Source organism: Octodon degus, unplaced genomic scaffold (genome assembly GCF_000260255.1).
Source record: "Octodon degus isolate 3935 unplaced genomic scaffold, OctDeg1.0 scaffold00243, whole genome shotgun sequence".
Lineage (NCBI taxonomy): Eukaryota > Metazoa > Chordata > Mammalia > Rodentia > Octodontidae > Octodon > Octodon degus.
Genome location: NW_004524819.1, coordinates 2,528,423 through 2,547,060, shown reverse-complemented (window position 1 = coordinate 2,547,060; position 18,638 = coordinate 2,528,423). Strand labels below are relative to the sequence as shown.

The 18,638-nt window shown below is 36.0% G+C and overlaps 1 protein-coding gene and 1 pseudogene across 1 annotated transcript in view; one reads left to right on the top strand and one right to left on the bottom strand.

Moving 5' to 3' along the window:
* Positions 1–14,822, bottom strand: part of Otc (ornithine carbamoyltransferase) — a 77,538-nt gene extending 62,716 nt beyond the window's left edge. Inside the window, exons 1-2 of the mRNA XM_004645906.2 lie at positions 14,647–14,822; positions 1,398–1,536 (exon numbers count right to left, since the gene is read on the bottom strand). Of these exons, the coding sequence (XP_004645963.1) occupies positions 1,398–1,536; positions 14,647–14,723 (216 nt within the window). The 5' untranslated portion in view covers positions 14,724–14,822. The remainder of the gene's footprint in view (positions 1–1,397; positions 1,537–14,646) is intronic.
* Positions 13,172–13,252, top strand: LOC111813938 (annotated as a pseudogene).
* Positions 14,823–18,638: the final 3,816 nt, after the last annotated feature.

The following is an 18,638-nucleotide window of genomic DNA, read 5'->3' as shown; positions in this document are numbered from 1 at the left end:
TATTATTCTGGATTCAATCTGGGTTCTTGCTCCAAAGTGTAATAATATTTAATACTGGAACGCTATTATCTTACTTAGCTCCATTGAGATGCCAATTCAATTTTTGATAACTCTCAAGGTGTTTGCCTCAAAGGTGTCTTTTCAGCTAAGAACACGCTACTCTGTCACACCATGGAGTGAAAGACTCCTACTTGGTCAATGATGAAGTCTCAGATTTTAAGCTATGTACTCAGTCTACATTCTGATGGGAGTACTAAGTCTTTGTTTATGAAAGTTATTGGAAAACAATCTGGAGCCTTTGGGTGTGGGGTGTGGCTCTTCTTCCTTCCTTTCTCTTGATGGACTTCCTGATAGGATGAGTTTGGGAACAAATACCTTCTGCCAGCTAACTTTCCTTGTACACAGAGGGTGAAGAACAAAAGCCTGGGATCTAGAAAGACCTTTTATCCTCATTTCAGTTGTTCTATAAGAACATCCACACATAGTACTTGGGGTCTCTCTTGTCCTCAGGTTGCTCTTTGAAAGTTGGAAAGCTGGACAACTAAATGAGAAAATTAAGTTCATGTAGAACTTTCTCAACCTGAAACAACTGCCAAAAATACTTTGAATGAGCTTGGAATACAAACACGCTTTCATAATTTACCTCTATAAAATGAAACTACTGCATTAATTAAGCATGTGTCAAATAAATTGCTCAAAATTCCGAATAATGCTTACAGCTAAGTACCATGCAGCAGCATTCCTTCTCCTACTTGCCTACCATTTTGTTTGTTACTAATCAAAGTGCTTTTTTTTTCTTTTTAAATATTTATTTATTTATTTTGTGTGTGTGGCCAGCTCAGCCCACCAGGGGGCGGGGCTGGCTGGCATGTGGTGTTGGGGGATTGAACCGCAGTCCCTGTGCTTTGTTTAGCTTAGTTTGTTCTAAGTAGGAGCCTTAGACCACTGAGCCATCTCACCAGCCCTCAAAGTGCTTTTTAAAACACCATAATATCATTGTGAATTTTTAAATATTGTCCCAATGCTTGTATATCTGCTGTGTATCCAGAACTGAAACTCAATGATAGGAAAAATATTGTCATTTTTAGCTTACTAGAAAATTTATAGAGAAAAAAGGAGGTATAAAAATAAGAACTTCCCACTGAATGATTTCTCAATTTCTGATCCACTTAATAATGCATTTCAGTATTCCACATGAAAGAAGTGCAATGATTTGTCATAGAATAACTGTTTTTTGTGCTTTTTTATATGCCTGTATACTCAGTGATAATCAATTACCTTGACTGTGAGGTTTCATTAGCTACTCTTTAGGAATTTTAATGTCTTTTCTTCTTTGGGAAAGCTGCTTCTAAAAAGGCTGATTGGTACTAATGGAAGCTAGCAAAAAATTTACATACTTCTCCTTTCTGTTTTATTCTAAATTTCAGATCTGCTGATAACCACAGCATATACTTAATTTCTTCTCCTGTAAAGTTCTTTAGAGTCAGGAGGTCACGACCCTTCAGCTGTACATCCTTTCGTAGTGGTTGTCCATGCCTAAAATAAAGAGAAAAAGTAAGAGGAAAAACATGTATTTAAGGAATCAAACTCATGTTCCATGGTGGTTCTTTGTTCTAGAAACAAAACATAGCAAATCACACATAGCCCTATGTGTCTCTGCAAAATGTTAATGAAGTTACACTGACATGGCTATATTTTGGATATGAAAGAAAAGAATTTGTGGTAGAAATATTTAATACTGATTGATTTGAAATACTCCATATGAATAGTTTTTCCACTTACTAGGCATGTAATTGCAGGCAAGTTACTTAATTTCTCCCTGCATCAAAATCTCAGCAAGAAAATGAGTACAATAAATGTTAGTAAGGTTGTTATGAGGAGGAAATGATTCAGTACATGTAAAACAAGCAGTTTATGGCATATACATGCATTCATTATTTTTATCTATTATTATTGAAATCACTAGCATGTATAAGCATAATTTGTAATGTATGATAGAAAGAACACTTTAGTTTTCTCCCTTTTGTTTGGAACTGTTCTTAGACATTGTTTGTTTTTAAATCTTACTTTTTGGTACTGGATGAAAATTCAATGGGCACTGCAGCTTTTCTAGTAACTTTCAAAAAAAAGTCTTCTGCTTAATTTACTACACCAAACCAAAGGGTCTCCATAAAATAATGTGTAATAATAATATAATATTAGTAATATTTTTTAAAAACTTAAGAAATTTGCTGTAAGTTGATATCTTTTTTCCTCTAGTTTATACTTGATTTAAAATGGCCTCCTCTATGAGGCCATTGCCTCTGAATGCCACGAACTGTTTCCTGATTCCTTGCCTTCTGTTCCTTCAAGAGAGGCAAAAGGAAGGTGAGAAGTTATAAGCCAATGGAAAGTCCTGTTCTATTCTAGCCATCTAGCATTGCTGTGGCTGTTTAAGACTGACTATTTTGTTGGTTGCTTTGGGAGGTCCTTTGAAGAACTCTATAATCACCAGAAATTTCTCACAGGAGTGCTTGATGTGTACATGGGAGCCACTTTGATTAAGCTTGAACTGAGGACAAAACATCTACTTCATGGGGGCTTCTCATGCATAGTGGAAGACTCTCCAAAAAGCTTTTTATGTTTGCTTCTTTCCTTTTCATTTTAACTCCTGTACTTTTTGAAAAGCTTTTCTAGTTGAAAAACAATAACTGCATGCATTTATGGGGTGTAATGTTATGTTCCTATAAACACATTTGTAATAATAAAATTAAGTTAATTAGCATTTAATTACCTCAAATAGTTATCTTTTGTGGTGAGAGCATTAAAAATTCTGTTTTATCTATTTTGATAATTTAATAACTTATTGTTAACTATAGCTACTATATTATTCAAAAAAAAACATCTGCACTTATTCTTTGAATGTACCTGTTGAACACCTTCCCTTTCCCCATCCACGATCTATACCTCTAACCCCAATAACTACCAATCTACTCTCAATTTCTGAGTTCATTCTTTTTAGATGCTACCTGTAAGTAATATTACATAGTATTTGTCTCCCTTGTGCCTGGTTTACTTCACTTAACATAATATCCTCTAGGTTCCCTCCTGTTGTTCCTAGTTTTCATTTTATGGTGGAATAGTATTTCAATGTGCATATATTCTATAGATTTTTAAAAACTCCTTAGGCACACTCTACGTCATCGATCACTTTCCTGTTTGGCCCCATAATCTTCTTGATCAGAAAATTTGGGACACTACCGAGGTACATGATGTTACAGTACAAGTTCTCATATGTCCTGAGTCTTAATTGACCTTGGAAGGTTAGGGCCAAAATGTTGGCTTTCCTTGTAGCCCTCCTTTTTCTCTAATTTTGGTCTGCAAACATAGGTTGTTAACCATCCAGAAGACAAGCTTATTGTTATTATCAAACAATTTAGGCTATCAAGCTTAACCTCACTATCTCACTGCATTTCAAACTAATTCAGCTATTGAACACTTATGGTTGTTTCCATATCTTGACTATTGTGAATAATGCATGCCAAAATATTTCTGCAATCTCATTTTCAAAACACCTCTTCTAATCTCCAGCCCTTCTCTTAGTTTCTGCAACCTATTCTACATGCTAAAGGTGGTGGCCAGTGTGTTGAAAAGCTGATTCTTGTCTATCTCCTTTACAAGTTTCGTCTTAGATGTCTACCCTCTCAACTTGGGGTAAGGAAAGAGTCAGGATTCAATGGGCCTGGGCAGAAACTAAGACATAAGGACACCAATTTTAACACTGCATTACATTGATTGAGTTGGCACTGTTATTGGGGCAATTACTTCATAAGATGGGCAGAATGCATTTTATTATTTTCACTGTTATTTGTATTTAACAATAACAAGTATCATCTACCACACTAGTGGCAATGAATAGATGAACTGGAAATAATGAACAACTGGGGACAAATTGTGGTTTACTATATAGTTAAACACTAATCTTACTAAGAGTACAGTATTGGTCACAAAATGATAATGCTTGAATTCCAGCTTAGGAAGAGGCCTGATTTTTGTTTGGGATAAGGAGCAAACCATGTATTCAGATTTATGTATGTCGTCGTTTCTTGCAGTGGTAACAAATCATAGATGGGAAAATCATGAATTCACTCTATGTTGTTTTTATGCATGATGGCAAAATAACTTCCACAAATGAATATTTTACTAAACATATAACTTTTTGGACAAATTAATTGATACATTTACTGTTCAATTGATGAACAGATTATCTTCAATAGAAACTATGAGAGCAATTCCTTTAGAGAGTATGCTTAGTAAGGAAAAAACTTCTATAAAGATTGAGAATTTGTAAAGTGTATGATTTAAGACATTAATAATGTTTTCAATTATACATGCACAGTTATATTTTAAGATTGTATGGGAAAGAAAATTTTCATCAACACTCTTACTTCAAAGATATTCCACTGCCTATAACTTTTAAAAGCATATGAATATTAGACTCTCCAAATGGGCATTTTTTTAAAGTATTGGTCTTCAAGTTTTAAATTATATATCTCTAAGATTGAAAAGTTTTTGACAGTACATACATAATATATGTTTATTTATTTATAATATATGCTGCTATAGATTGTATATAACAAAATATAAACAAATTTGATTGAGAAGAGTTATTTACAAAATAAATTTAGAAATGTTCCAAAACATTTTACCAGCTAAAGAAAACTGTAGAACACATCTTCATCTTATTTCTTCCAAAACCCTAGGAAAAGCAACTTAAAACTGCCTACAATATCATAGTCACTGCCTATTTTATCATAGTCAATCATTTGATAATTTTGAAGGCATGATATTTATGTAAGAAATTTGAATTTATGTGAGAGTCTTGGGTATGAATTTGGCTCTGCTAGTATTAATCAGTAATAGTTTCAATAGCACTTGGAAAATGCTAAGTCTTGACACTATTGAGAAGTAAACACTTTGATTGATATTCACAAATTTTCAGGGTGAAATGGAACCTTCTTTTGGGAATCTGTAATAGGTTATGCATGTCTTGTTCAGAATTAAGGCATAGTAGGCATGTGTGTTTAGGGTAGTTTTGAAGATACTTTTTCTTTTAGAATGAGATCCAAGAACTATACAACTATAAAGATAAACTCTCCTGGCTCTTTATTTTGCTGTAACACATTGCTATTCTATGCCTTCCATCTTTCTACAGTATTACTTTAAAAAGGAAAAGACTTTGCTGGAAAACCCCACTTCCAATGTTCAAGGAATTTGGGGAACATCTCTACATGTGTTGAAGTCACATCCATTAAAAATGGCAAAAATAGCTCATGAGCTAATTTGAGGCCTTAGAGAGCTCAAGCTCATAATTCTGGTTATATTTGGAGCCTGCAAGAGCTGAGGCTCCAAACTGCTGTGCTTTGGGATTTAATATCCTCCTCTACCCTTGCCCTTTACTAGGTTTTGTTACATACTGTCCCTTCTGAATATTCACAGGAGACAGGTTTTGATAAGAAGACTATCATGAAGCTTAGCATTATGTTGTGTTGTTGTATCTCAGAGAAACAGAATTGGAAACAAAAATGATTCAAGGGACTAGGTGTGGTGGCTCATGCTTGTAATCCCAGCACTTGGAAGGTTGAGAAAGGGAAAGTAGTTTTTTGTGTGTTTTTCAGTATGGGGATTGAACTAAGGACCTTGCACTTGCCATGCAAGTGCCTATTCTACTGAGGTATCTCCCCAGCCCCTGGAGGGGGGAGGTTGAGAGTGGAGGATCACTGTGAATTTGCGACCAGCCTGGGGGCTAAAAGTGAGCACAAGGCCAGCCTGAACTGCAACCCTGTCTCAAAAAAGGAAAAAGAAGAAAATGATTCAAGAAAGAAAACTTTTTTCTCCATTTCCATGAAAGGAAATAGGAAAAAGCAGAACCAACAATAGCTTTTGCTTCTTTGAAAGCTTCACCAACCACCTGTTATACCATTACCACCACCCCCACCCCCTTTACCCTTGCTGGGGAAAAAAAGACAGATTGAAGGATGTACAGTGTCTCTTTGAATTCCTCACATTTGTCCTTCACACTTCAAGAAATATCCAGGTTGGAAGTGGAGTTAAGTTTGTGTTTAGGGTTAGGGTTACCATTCTGCAGTTGTGATTGCACTGTGATATACACCTGTTTTTAGCTCTCTGCTGCAACAAGATTTGTGTGCAAGGGCAGAAAAAACAAATATCCTCCTTGAGTCTTTTTTTTTTTTTGGTCAAGGCCTTTGATTTTCAAGTTTATATAAAACAGAAAATTTATTTTAAATTCTTCTCTTTGATGCAAGTGATCAGAAGGATCTCTATGATTCTAGACTCCTGATAGTAGCTGCTGATAACGTTGCCTTCACTCTTATGGCACTGAGATTTCACATACAATAAATGTTAACACATAATCCCTCCCCACTAAAGTCCCCTTGTGGTTTTGTTTGTTCATTTTGCAGTAAAGACACTTAACATGAAATCTGTGCTTCTAGCAAATTTTGAAATGCACAATAACAATAGCATATTTTTAGCCAGAGGTATTATGTGTATAGTAGTTCTCTAGAACTTATTCATCTGAAAGAAATTTAAACTAAAACTTTATATCCACTGAACAATTTCTCATACCTCCCAATCCATAGCATTTGGCAACCACTACTGTATTCCTTGCTTTTGAATTTGACTATTTGAAATGCATCATATAAGTAAAATGATATAGTGTTTCCTTTTAGTCTATTTTACCTATGACAATATCCTCCACAGTTTGCTTTTTTAAAAACAATATAGGCAGTTCTGGCTTTGTATATGAGAAACTGTTTTATATCTGATACCATACAAATCAACCTATAACCTAATAATTGTTCTGTGAGTTTTAACAATTTTTGTCAAACTATTAAAAACTCTTCTACTGTCCATTACAAGTGTGTAGGAAAGTAGAAAAAAAAACTAATGAGGGGCAGGGGAGATAGCTCAGTAGAATAAGCGCTTGCCTGGCAAGTGCAGGGTCCTGAGTTCAATCCCTGGTCCCTCAAAACAACAACAACAACAAACTAATGAGTTTAGTATACTACATTTTAAGAGAGATTTTGAGAATTATAGTACTTTGCTTCTTTGTAAAAATACTGTAAAGAGTATGCACATGCTTGGCTTCTCATGTAACTTACAACAGAGAGCAAGCATCCTTTTCTAGGTTTTGGTGAATCGTCATACTCCTAGGAGTGGAGCAACTTGTGCCATTTTATTCTTTACATTTTAATGTGTAACATCTCTTCAAATTCCTCTAATGGCAAGTGTTTTGCCACTTCTTCTGGAACATCTTTATCTTTTTTGTCACAACCATTTCCTTCATTTATGGCAGTAATTTTGCCTTCACCAAGTCCCTCTGGCTAAATATATAGTACCTCCCAAACAGAGGCAAAGCCAACAATCCCACATTTAGTCACTGCTTCTTTAACTTTCCTTATGGTTTATATCCGAGTGTCCCCTCAAAACCTCATGTGTTCAGAGGTGGGGCTTTGGGAAGGAGATTGGATCACAGAGATACTGTGCTTATCAGAAGACTGACTCACTGATGATTTTGTAGCTGAGTGTGCTCTTAAGAGTTAGGAGTTAGTGGTGGGCTACAGGGGGCATGACCTGGAAGGGGCTATCTCCCTCCCTACCTTTTCTTTTGCTGCTCTGATTTCTAGCCACCATGACATGAGCATCTTTCTATGCTTGGCCCTTCTGCCATGCCATTTCTGTCTTGGAGCCAGCTAATGATGCCTAAAAACATGAAGCAAAATAAATCTCTCCAACTTTAAGTTGTGCCTGATAAGTGTTTTGTTCCAGTGATGAGGAAAATGACTAGGACAACTCTATGTACATTTTAATTCTACTTTAATCATTGAATTCTGTATTATAATTTTAATTGCTCTGCTGCACTTTTATGTCTGCCTGGCAACTCCCTCTTTTGATTATCCATTTTTATAAAATGTCCCTTGGTTTATTACTGGTAGCAAAGGGGATGGCACAACTGTGCTCTTTCAGATCTATATGTGAGCTGTGACCAATCACCAATAGATTTTCCTTTTTCATAACTGTGGATTGAACCCAGGATCTGCATAGGGTAGGCAGGTGCTCTCTCACTGAACTGCATCTCCAACCCATCAACAGACTTTGAAAGGCGTAATGGACTCAGTCACTGATCAGACTGTACTCCTGTTATTTACACGGCGATTTCTGAACCAAAGAGCTACCAGTGAAGTTTCACTTCATGCAATTACTAACAATTACTGATAAATAAAATTTGAACTATGTTATTAGAAGATTTGTAACTGAAACTGATGCATATTCAGATCATGCAAAGGAAAGGCTGCCTGTACACTAAGTGTTCTTACATCAGAGGACTCCTTGCCATATCATTCCCACTGTCCAAAACACTCTTTCTTCAGTTCTCAAGATACCTCCTTCTCCTTACCCTGAGAGTTTACACACCATCTCCCATGAGTTTCCTTCCCTAACTGTACTAAGTAGCCATTACTTTAGCTTCATTTTGTTCATAACGCTTGCCATTATATATATACATCTATCTATCTATCTATCTATCTATCTATCTATCTATCTATCTATCTATATCTGTTTATTGCTGACTTTTAAACTTCTCATTATAATACATGATCCATGATGTTAGAGACCCTGCCTGGCTTATTCACCAGTTTATTCTCTCATTTATGTATATCCAGTGCTACTTCAGTGCCTGACTTATGTTGAGATTCAATAAATATTTTAAGTACATGGATGAATGAATGATAGGAGATCAACTAAATCAGTTCGTATAAGACATTCAGCAGATTTCTGGGAATGAATTTAGGGAAATGTGCCATGATAGATTTTCATCATCCTGACCAAATTTTTCCTGACCAAAGTTTGATAATATGAAGAGACAACAGGGACCTTTGAAATAGAATTAGTTTGTGACAAGAACAAGTGTGGGCTATGGCCCAGGCTGGCTACACAGCTTAAGAGTCTTGGAGAGCAACTAATTGTAGTTTAGAGTATTTGTAAAGTTGAACTCCCCCAGGACACAACCACTTTACTCTACTGAGAACAATGGTTGGGCACATATTGATGAAAGATAAGCATTAAAACCTGGATTCTAAGTACATCTCTCTGAGTCAAGTGCCCAAACCTGGCAAACAGCAGGGAAGACTAAGTGGAACAAGTGGAGCCATTTACCATTGTACTGCGAAGTACCAGATAGTGATGCATAAAACCCTTTTGTTCATGGCAACAAAAGTGTAGAAAGAAACATATTGTACAGCTTGACACATTATGAGGGCTTGAGTGATTAACTAGAAAAATATCTTTAAAGGTACCACAACAGATGAAGGGAATACTGTTTACATCCTGAAAAATCATTAGAATAGTCATTACCTCTCACAATTCTACCCAGGAGGTGGGGCAGGAAATGTTCGCTTGGGAAAAAGTTGTTTTTCATAGATATCAAGAACTTACCAGGAAAATTTATCACTAAAAGGAAAGGAAACACAATGGTTCTCGTTTAAATTCCTATCCTGTTTACCATCTCCTCATCGACCTCCGCTTGGCTTCAAAATGAAGCTGCCACACCTCTTTCCTAAGCTAAATAAAAATTGGAGAAAGTAGCACTCCACAGTTGGACCGTCTAAATGCCTCTGACACAAGCCTTTTTTTTTTTTTTTGGTCTATTGCAAGCATTTTGATGTTTTTCTATGAAAACTCTATACTCAAATTAGCCAGCAAAAGCTGCTGACCTAAAGTTATAAAGTTTCTATAGAGACCTCATGCCATGATTATAGGCAGCCTATGTTGGCTCATGGGCACCAGAATGAAGGCCAAAATCATGACTTATATATCTTTCCGGTAAAGTCCTTGGGTCTTCTTGCACTAAAGTGTACAAGAAGTAAGCCAGAAGTAAACAAGAAATGATGTCCATAAACCAGACCTAAATCACATTATCACTCTTCAGCTCACACATAACAGGGAGGCCCTACTATTGGGAAAAACAGCAGGAACTGAATAGCTTTGATCGCCATGCTAATCACCCCATGTTGATCACTACCCAACGTACATGAACTCAAACACCACATTGTACCTTTTTTTTTTTTTTTTTTTTTTTTTTGGCAGAACTGGGGATTGAACTCAGACCCTTGTGTTGCCAGGCAAGCACTTATTCTACTGAGCCATCTTTCCGGTCACATTGTACCTTATTAATATCTATAAATATTTTTAAGCAAAAAGTAAATTAAAACGTTTTTAAAATATCATTTGCAATCTGGTTAGAACTAGAGCCTTTGAAAAAGGCCTGAGCAGTTCTTTATATTAATTTTATTACTTAAAAAATAACTACAGAGATTTCTTAACTCCAAATCCTTGAATACTAAAAAGCTAAGCCAAAGTAATAAAAGATTCTTATTTTAGCTCTGCCCATATATCTTTTCAGCTGGAAAGTGGAAGTATATTTACTACTGGCAGAATGAAAACTTTTGTGGCTGAAGTCTGCATTTTCCAACTCTGGTAAATTGTTTTGGGGTAGGGGAGACTTGAATATGTTCTCTGGTATGATTGTATTTTGTTAGGAGAAAAAAAAATGCTTAATTCATGTAAAATGTGGTCAGACTGAAACTGATTTTACCAGAGCAGAAAAAAATATCAGTGTTAAATCATATTCTGATCCTCGTGGAGAATCTGAAATAAAGACTTTAGCTTCTGAAAGTATCAGGCAGAGCCAATGGGCCTTGAGGCTGAGAGTCTGATATTTCTTTCTTTTTCTTTTTCTTTTTAAGAATGTAAAATATTTATTAAAACAACAGGCAATGATGAAATAGAGACCTCTCCTAGCCCTAGTTCCCCTGCTCATTTCTTCCCAGCGATTGATTATATTTTTGTATCTGGATCCCTCAACCTTTTGTGACAGAGATTAATGAATGTCTCAAAAGAGCAAAAAGTAAGGTATTTCTTTATAATCTTGAATAAACACAAGAGCTAAGGCATATTTTCTTTTTGTCTTTCTTGATGTATTTTGGTTATACCTGAAAAGTGACACAGAGCAATGGTAGACTGGCCAACTCAATCAATTAAGAAAGATCAAAGTATCAAAGCACAGAAGAGAAAAGAGCTGTGCCTTTAAATAGTTGAATTATAGTTCTTGGTCAACCTAGATGTAGGAATAAACTACGACCTAGGGAAAGCCATTTTCCATCTCTGCTTTTAATTCACCATCTAAAAAGTGAAGTAAGTCAGTGATTTTCCATGCATTTGTCTTCCACAATACTTATAACATTCATAAACACCAAATTTCTGAATTTTCAGTTGCCTAGCTTTAATCTTATCCCTATCTTTCCTTTTCAAAAATGGCATATTAGGAAACAAATGGGGGAAATTAAGTTCTAATAAAAATCTTGAGTTGATTCCATTGATATAAAAAATTCACAAATCACTTCCAAATTTATTTACTTTACTATCAGCAGTTAAAATAAATTTTTACAGGGGCCGGGGAGATGGTTCAGTAGAATAAGTGCTTCCCTGGCAAGTGTAAGGGCTTGAGTTCAATCCCCGGTTCCTCCAAAAAAAAAAAAAAAATTACAAAAATTTATTTGGAATCTTCCTTACTGTTGTGTTGACACATACTTATATGCAACATAAACACTGAGTAACTCAGTGTTTCTAAGATCATTAATATATAAATTTGTGGAACTTATCAGAAAATTAAAGAATTCAGATGAGGACTGGGGCAAACCTATATTTTTTTTTAGACAGACTTTCCATTTGTAGTTCAGATTGACCTTTAACTTTGTATGCAGCGCAGTCTGGCCTCAAACTTGCAGGAATCTTCCTGCCTCAGCCTCTCAATTGCTGAGAATACAGGTGTGTGTGGAAAACCTGAAACTTTGTGGCTTCCTCTATTTTAGTTAAATTACCAAATTACCAAAAATAACACACTGGGTGAAAATTCTACTGTTGGCCAAAGGAAACACATCACCTTTCCTGTCGTCATATCATGCTTTGCATGCTTTTCTGGGGTCAAGTTAAGATATATGCTTAATAAAGGTATTATTTTATGCTTTGACACAAAATATAAATAATCAAATAGCAATATTCTCTCTTTCACGAGAACACGAACGACCTGTAATTGTTTCATGTGTCCACATGTATACGGATGAGTATGTGTGTGAGATTAAATGAACATAATGAGTTATGTGAGCTCTTATAGAGATTTGGAATGAAATACCTAAAAACTAGTCACCTTCAGCTCCAATCCATAACCTCCACAAAATTGGGTGGCTTAGCTCAATATTCTTTGAGGAAATTTCTATTTGTGAGATGAAATTGAACTGCACTTACAAATTGCTCTTCTCTGATAAAGAAAAGGAATCTTTCAGTGGTTTCTTCAAAAGCTCTAAGTGGTTTGCCTGATATGCAATGAATCATGGTACACTATCATCCAAACACAGCAGACTCCAAAGCCTTGTTGTGAGATGCAAAGCCTGTGGACTGGGCATTTTCACCAATCTTGGCATCTGAATCTATTGACTTTGTATAAGAAAACTAAATGACTAAAAGTGATTGATCTAGGGCCCTATGTGGATGGCTTCAGGCTCTCCTCAGCTGTGATTTTATCATATAGATGGCAATATGGCTACTTACTTTAAGAGCCCCTGTTTTGTGGCACTTTCAAGCCCTTACCGTGTATTTCGCATTATGCCGCAGTTGCAAACTCACGTGATATGTTGAGTAACAAAAGCCCTCTGCTTTCTCCAAGAATTGAACAAAAGAAAAAGAACTTAAATTTTAGTGAAAGGCTGAAAATCAAAGTAATAGTATAACATAGATTTGACAGGAAGCTTTTCTCTCTTGTTGAGGGAGTTTGTGAAAGGTTGAAGGTCTTAATAAAGATCAATAATTTTGAATTCATTTAGGTGGCAGGTAGTATGAATAAATAATAGAGTGGGAAAAATACCTCTGTCACAGAGAGCACCATGTTGAAACTATTTCAAGGTTATTTTTCAATAAAATGTAATATTGAGCTTTTTACAACCTTGGTAACTCCAGACTTTCACTTTTTTCAAACAGTAAGTAGAAGTTTGGGCTGATTTAGCTATATTTTGTCCCACGATAGATGGCTAACCAGAATTTTCAGAAATGTAGTCTGAAGGCTATACTTTCAGGGATCATTTCTATAGTATGTTACCAGAAATGTAGTCTGGCTACCAGATATAGACATGAGGTTGTTAGCATATTTCCAAAAAATCTCCACTACTTCACAAAGGTTTTGCTTACAAAATTTAACCTACAATAATTGTAAAATATTCTTGTAATTTTCTAAGATGAGTACAAGTTTGAGTTCCAAGCTTTGGTTATTCGTTCATTTGAGTATTCACAACTCAGTGATTTTTTTCTTTGTTAAAAACCATGAAATAAATTTTAATCATACTTTTACCTGATGTAACTCAGTGGGTGGAATAATAAACAATGTCTGTTACTTTACAAGTTTCACACACATTATCTCATTGGTTATCACCAGACTGTGACTTCACATGGTTGGAATGAAATATCTCATTTCCTGTCCTATACTATCTCCAGCATCTTGCATAGGGCATGGCACAAAGCAGGTACTCAATGAGTATTTGTTAAATGATTCTACAATATCATATAATATAGGCAGAACAACTATTATCTTTTTTTCTATTATATAGGTGAAGCAATATTCACATTTTGGAAGTCAGGGATATTATTTAGACCTTAGTTTATATTTTATAAAGAGGCTATAGAAAAATTTTATCTGATTGACAATATCCAAGTCTTCTAGAAGCTTTATGGCTAGGATGTTGGTATCTGATAGCCTTGCTTACTAAGCTGACTCATGTTCTCTCTTCTCCCCTTTCCCCACTGACACTCATGCCAGTTGCAAGCATGTGATCAATGACTACAAACAGAATTCACGCTTTTATAGTGAATTCATGGAAGATAATACCTTTTGTTCATGCCATCAGCAATTTTTGATATGAACTTCAAATTTAGATTTTGTAAACAGTACTGTTATTCCCATTACATATAAGTTAGGTTTTCTTGCACCAGATTTCTAAGTATTTATCTAGTTGCTATCTGGAATCTATTTCATTAAAATAATAGATTTTTCTAACAGCACTGAATGATGTATTGTTTTCTATCACACCCAGATAAAAGCTGGAGGCCCTACGTAAATTTCCTCCTGTAGGCCAGGGACATAGCTCAGCAGTACAGCATCTGCTTGGCAAGGACAAGGTCTGAGTTTGATTCCTGGTATCAAAAACAAAACAAAGCAAAAAAACCATCACTCTTGTAATTTCTTTCAGTTCATTTAGAACATACACAAATGGAAGATGTCAAGAATGTTTAGTCAGTTGTACCTGCCATAGTTACCTCCCCACACATAGACACATATAGCAAGCATGATAAAATCAAATTACAGAAAAGCTGAGAAATGAAAACTCAGCTGCAATTAGAGGCAGCTGGCTCACATAAGAGTAGACTGTGGCACAATACACTACAGAAAGAGGCCTTTGGTGGCAGCTCTCATTTGCACAGTATAATTTCATTTATCACCATGATACCTAAATCAATCCCAACTCTCTGTTCATTACTTACTGAAAATTTCGCACCATGATATTGTGACCAGTTCTCAGAGTGGCATTGTTCAACAGGATCTTAAAATTAAACAGCATCTTCTTTGGACGGTGAAAAAGATGATCCTATGCTCTTGAGAACTCCACAGCAAGTAACCTAGTGTGGCTCACCTAAAAGGTAAGAATGCTTTTGATTGTGGAGAGGGAGCAAAGGTTGTCAACTACCCTGTAACTGCAACTTCAACTATCTTATCAGATCACCGTGGTTAGAGATACCACAGGGCAGGGTACAGAGGCATTTGAACTTTAAATCTAACTCGCTACTGTGTATTTTGAAAGAAAGAATTGTGACTATTTTAGCACTCAGTCTTCTCATTTTTCAAAATGCATTTATGCTGTCACATGCTTGTATAAAAATCAGTTGATAAGTACCCATTAAGCATATAATATATGCAAGGCACTGCAGTGCTGGCTGTTGTGAAGGGACATAGAAATAACTCATTCAGAAATTGTGAATTGGCAATGTAAAATGCTATATATAGATGTGACAGCCCCAAATCTTTTCAATGATTTCTGCTTTCTTACCTCTCTGTCTCAGCCTTTCAATAAAAACAAATAGATATAAGTGGCCTGGAAATTATTTTTGGGTGGCAGAACTAGAGAGGTAACAGACTTGTTTTTTTTTTCCTAAAATGTCAGGGGCCAGGGAGATAGCTCAGTGGAATAAGCACCTGCCTGGTAAGCACAAGGTCCCAAGTTTGATTCCTGGTTCCAAAAAATTAATAAAAAAATAAAATCTCAGTCCTGGAGCTATCTTTGTGCCGTGCACATTATAGGTCTTCAGTGAGTAAATAGTTGCTTCGATTCACATAGAAGCTCATATAACACAGGGAGGATGAAGTGAGAAGTCGGTAGAAGTGAGAAGGGAGTCTTGTGTGCTATTCCTCCACAGCTTGCTCAGATCACCAAGGGGCCATCTATGCAGTCCCACATTCATTCATTTTTCCACAATAACAGGTTATATGTTTTCAAAATCTACACTATGTCAGACAGTGAGATAGCCTGAACTTTCAGAGAGGGAAATGATCTCATTTTTGCAGTTTACATTTCAGTAATGATGATGAAATTTGTAAATAAATATTCAAAACACATGTTCATGGGGGAGGTCCAGATAAAGATGTCCCATATTGTAGAGAAGGAATAATGCTCTAAACTAGGAAAGGTGGCAGGCAAGGGAGGCAAGGGAGCTTCTCTCTCCTCTGGCCTATTTATGTGACTTAGAAAGGTCAAGTAAGCACTTGCTAGAAGTTTATTGAATGAAAAAAAGTGTTACTTAAAAAAACTAACTATTGCTTTCTTGAGGAAGACATTGTTGACATTATCCTTTTCTACTTAGGGAGAATGATAAAAGATAAAGAGAGGGAAAGACTGAAATTTCTGAACTCTTGATAAATCTTCTGTTGTGGAAAGAATATTCCAGTTAGGGGCAACTCTGTATAAAGGTACAGAGCAGAGAAGGTAGACAGTGAATGTTCCATGTAGAAGAATAGATGGCTGCTTCATTAGAAACAACAGTAAAGCATCTCTGAAGAGGCAAGATAGGGCCAATTATTGGATAGCTTTCAGAGGGTGAAATTGCTCATACAACACAGGGAGGGTATTTCATGGAGTCTTCATGGCGTCTGAGGGGGAAAAGGCCAAGCCTCAGACTAATGAAAAGGTCTTACCTTTAGTCTGAATGTTTACTAAATTATGCTTCCCACACAAACCACTCATGTGAGCAAAGCTTGGGGAAGTCAAGAAGTGTCTATAGTTTCATGCAAGAAAACGTAAGAAGCACTTCTGACACATCAAAGCAACTCATAGACACTCCTAATCTAAAGAGATAGGAGTTTAAAGCTAACAGAGACTAAAAAAACCTGGAGTTACTCATAGAGATTCACAGAGAAGATATGCATCATAAGCAGAATGAGATGAAAGGCAATTTTGTTTAACCTCAAAAGCAAGTTAGGTCTCAGCTAGCCCACTTCTGATGAATGTGCCATATCTAGAGACTGTCAACAGGCTTTGAAGTCATCCTCAGAACTCATCCAAATGCTTTTGCTGACCCCTTAATGACTTTTCTAATTCAATTTCAACTCCCTAGTTTGGCTCCCTACCTCATTTTCATTATTAACCCAGCCCTCCATCTATTCAGTTTTCTCTACCACCACCAATAGCATGTCTCTGTGCAGGGTGGGTTCTACTGACAAACAGGAGGAATGAACCCCTTACCATACAGAGTTCATCATTTCAAGTGACTCTGGATTACAATTTCTGTCTCTGCTCTTTGAATCCCATACACACTAAACAAGGGAGAAAGTCTTATTACCTACTCCTTTGTTTCAGATCAAATGAGGACTGACCCTCCCCACCCTGCTCAGTTTAGCCTAGCTAGCTTGGCAGTCACCCTTCCTCATTATTAGAGGGGATTGGATGTGTTTCCCAATGGAAATGGTACTGATAATTTGATGAATTGCAAGGCTTGAGGAATTTTCAAAATTGAAACAAACTAAAATGTACCTTATCATAAAGGAAGAAACCTGTGAATAGGCTCAGAGGAAGAAACAAATAGAGTATGTTTGGTAACAACAAATGATTCACAACTGGAAGGATGGATCTTCACTACCCATTGACCATTTCAGTGAATCCCTCTCACCACTAAGTACACTATGCAAAACATAAAACCACAAGTATCCATGTCCTATTAGTATTCCACTGGCATTCAGTCTTCCCCTACATACCTGTCTCTTCTTCTTAAAAGATATATTAACACATATTAACTGTACAAATTAATAGAATTCAATATGATATATCCATATATGCATATACCATGCATTAATTGTGTCTGCCTCCTTTTTTCATCCCCTCATCTTCTATCCTCTTTCCTTCCTCTCCCCAGCCTCTTACCCAATCCTTTGTAGTCCCTTTTCCAATTTCAGGTTATGTTTTTTTTAAATTAGTGCATACTAGTTATAAACATTACTGGGTTATATTTTGGCAGATTCATGCATGCTTATAACATATTTGGATAATTTTAAACTCTTACATATCTTGTTCCCTTCCTCTTCTCTAATACTCCCCCTTCTATTTTCATGTCATCCCCACTTTTTAGCTTCCACATATGTGAAAAAAAAACATGCAATATTTGTTTTTCTGAGTCTGGCTTATTTCACTTAGCATAATGTTTCCACTTCCATCTATTTTCCTATAAATGACATGATTTTATCCCTTTCAAAGGCTGAATAATCAATTGTGCATATATACCATATTTTCTTTATCCATTTATCTGTTAATGTGCATCTAAGATGACTCCATAGTTTAGCTATTGTGAATAGTGTTATAATGAAGATTCAGGTATCTTTTGTGTGCTGACTTCATGTACTTCAGATCCATATCCAGGGGAGAACTGTCTAAATCATATGGTACTTCTATTCTGAGTTTCCTGAGTACCCTATGTGGATGCACTAACATATATTCTCCCTAACAGTATATAAGGGTTTCTTTTTCTCCACATTCTTGCCATAGTCTATTTTTTAATTATAGCCATTCTAACTGGGATGAGATGGAATCTCACTGTAGTTTTGATTTGCATCTCTGTCATGACTAGAAATATTGAGCATGTGTTCATATATTTAATGCCTTCTGCTTCTTAATGCAAGCACTTGCAGGTGTCTTCTTAAAGAGAAATTCTCCATATTCTTTACTCTTTTGTGAGCAAATATGGACTACGTTCTACATATTCCCCTAAGGTCCTCAGTGGAATTTGATTCCAGTGGTCCACAGTAGCAACCAGTCTGCTAATGTACCATATGGTAGCTGTGCCTTCCTTTCCCTGTCTTACTTCTCTCCCTGGCATACCAGTGACTCCTGATAAAATTTTCCCTGTAAACTATTTGAAGCCAAATCTACTTTTTACTATCATCTTTTTCAGGAATTAAACTTGTCAAACATTTTTCAACTCTCTTATTCTTG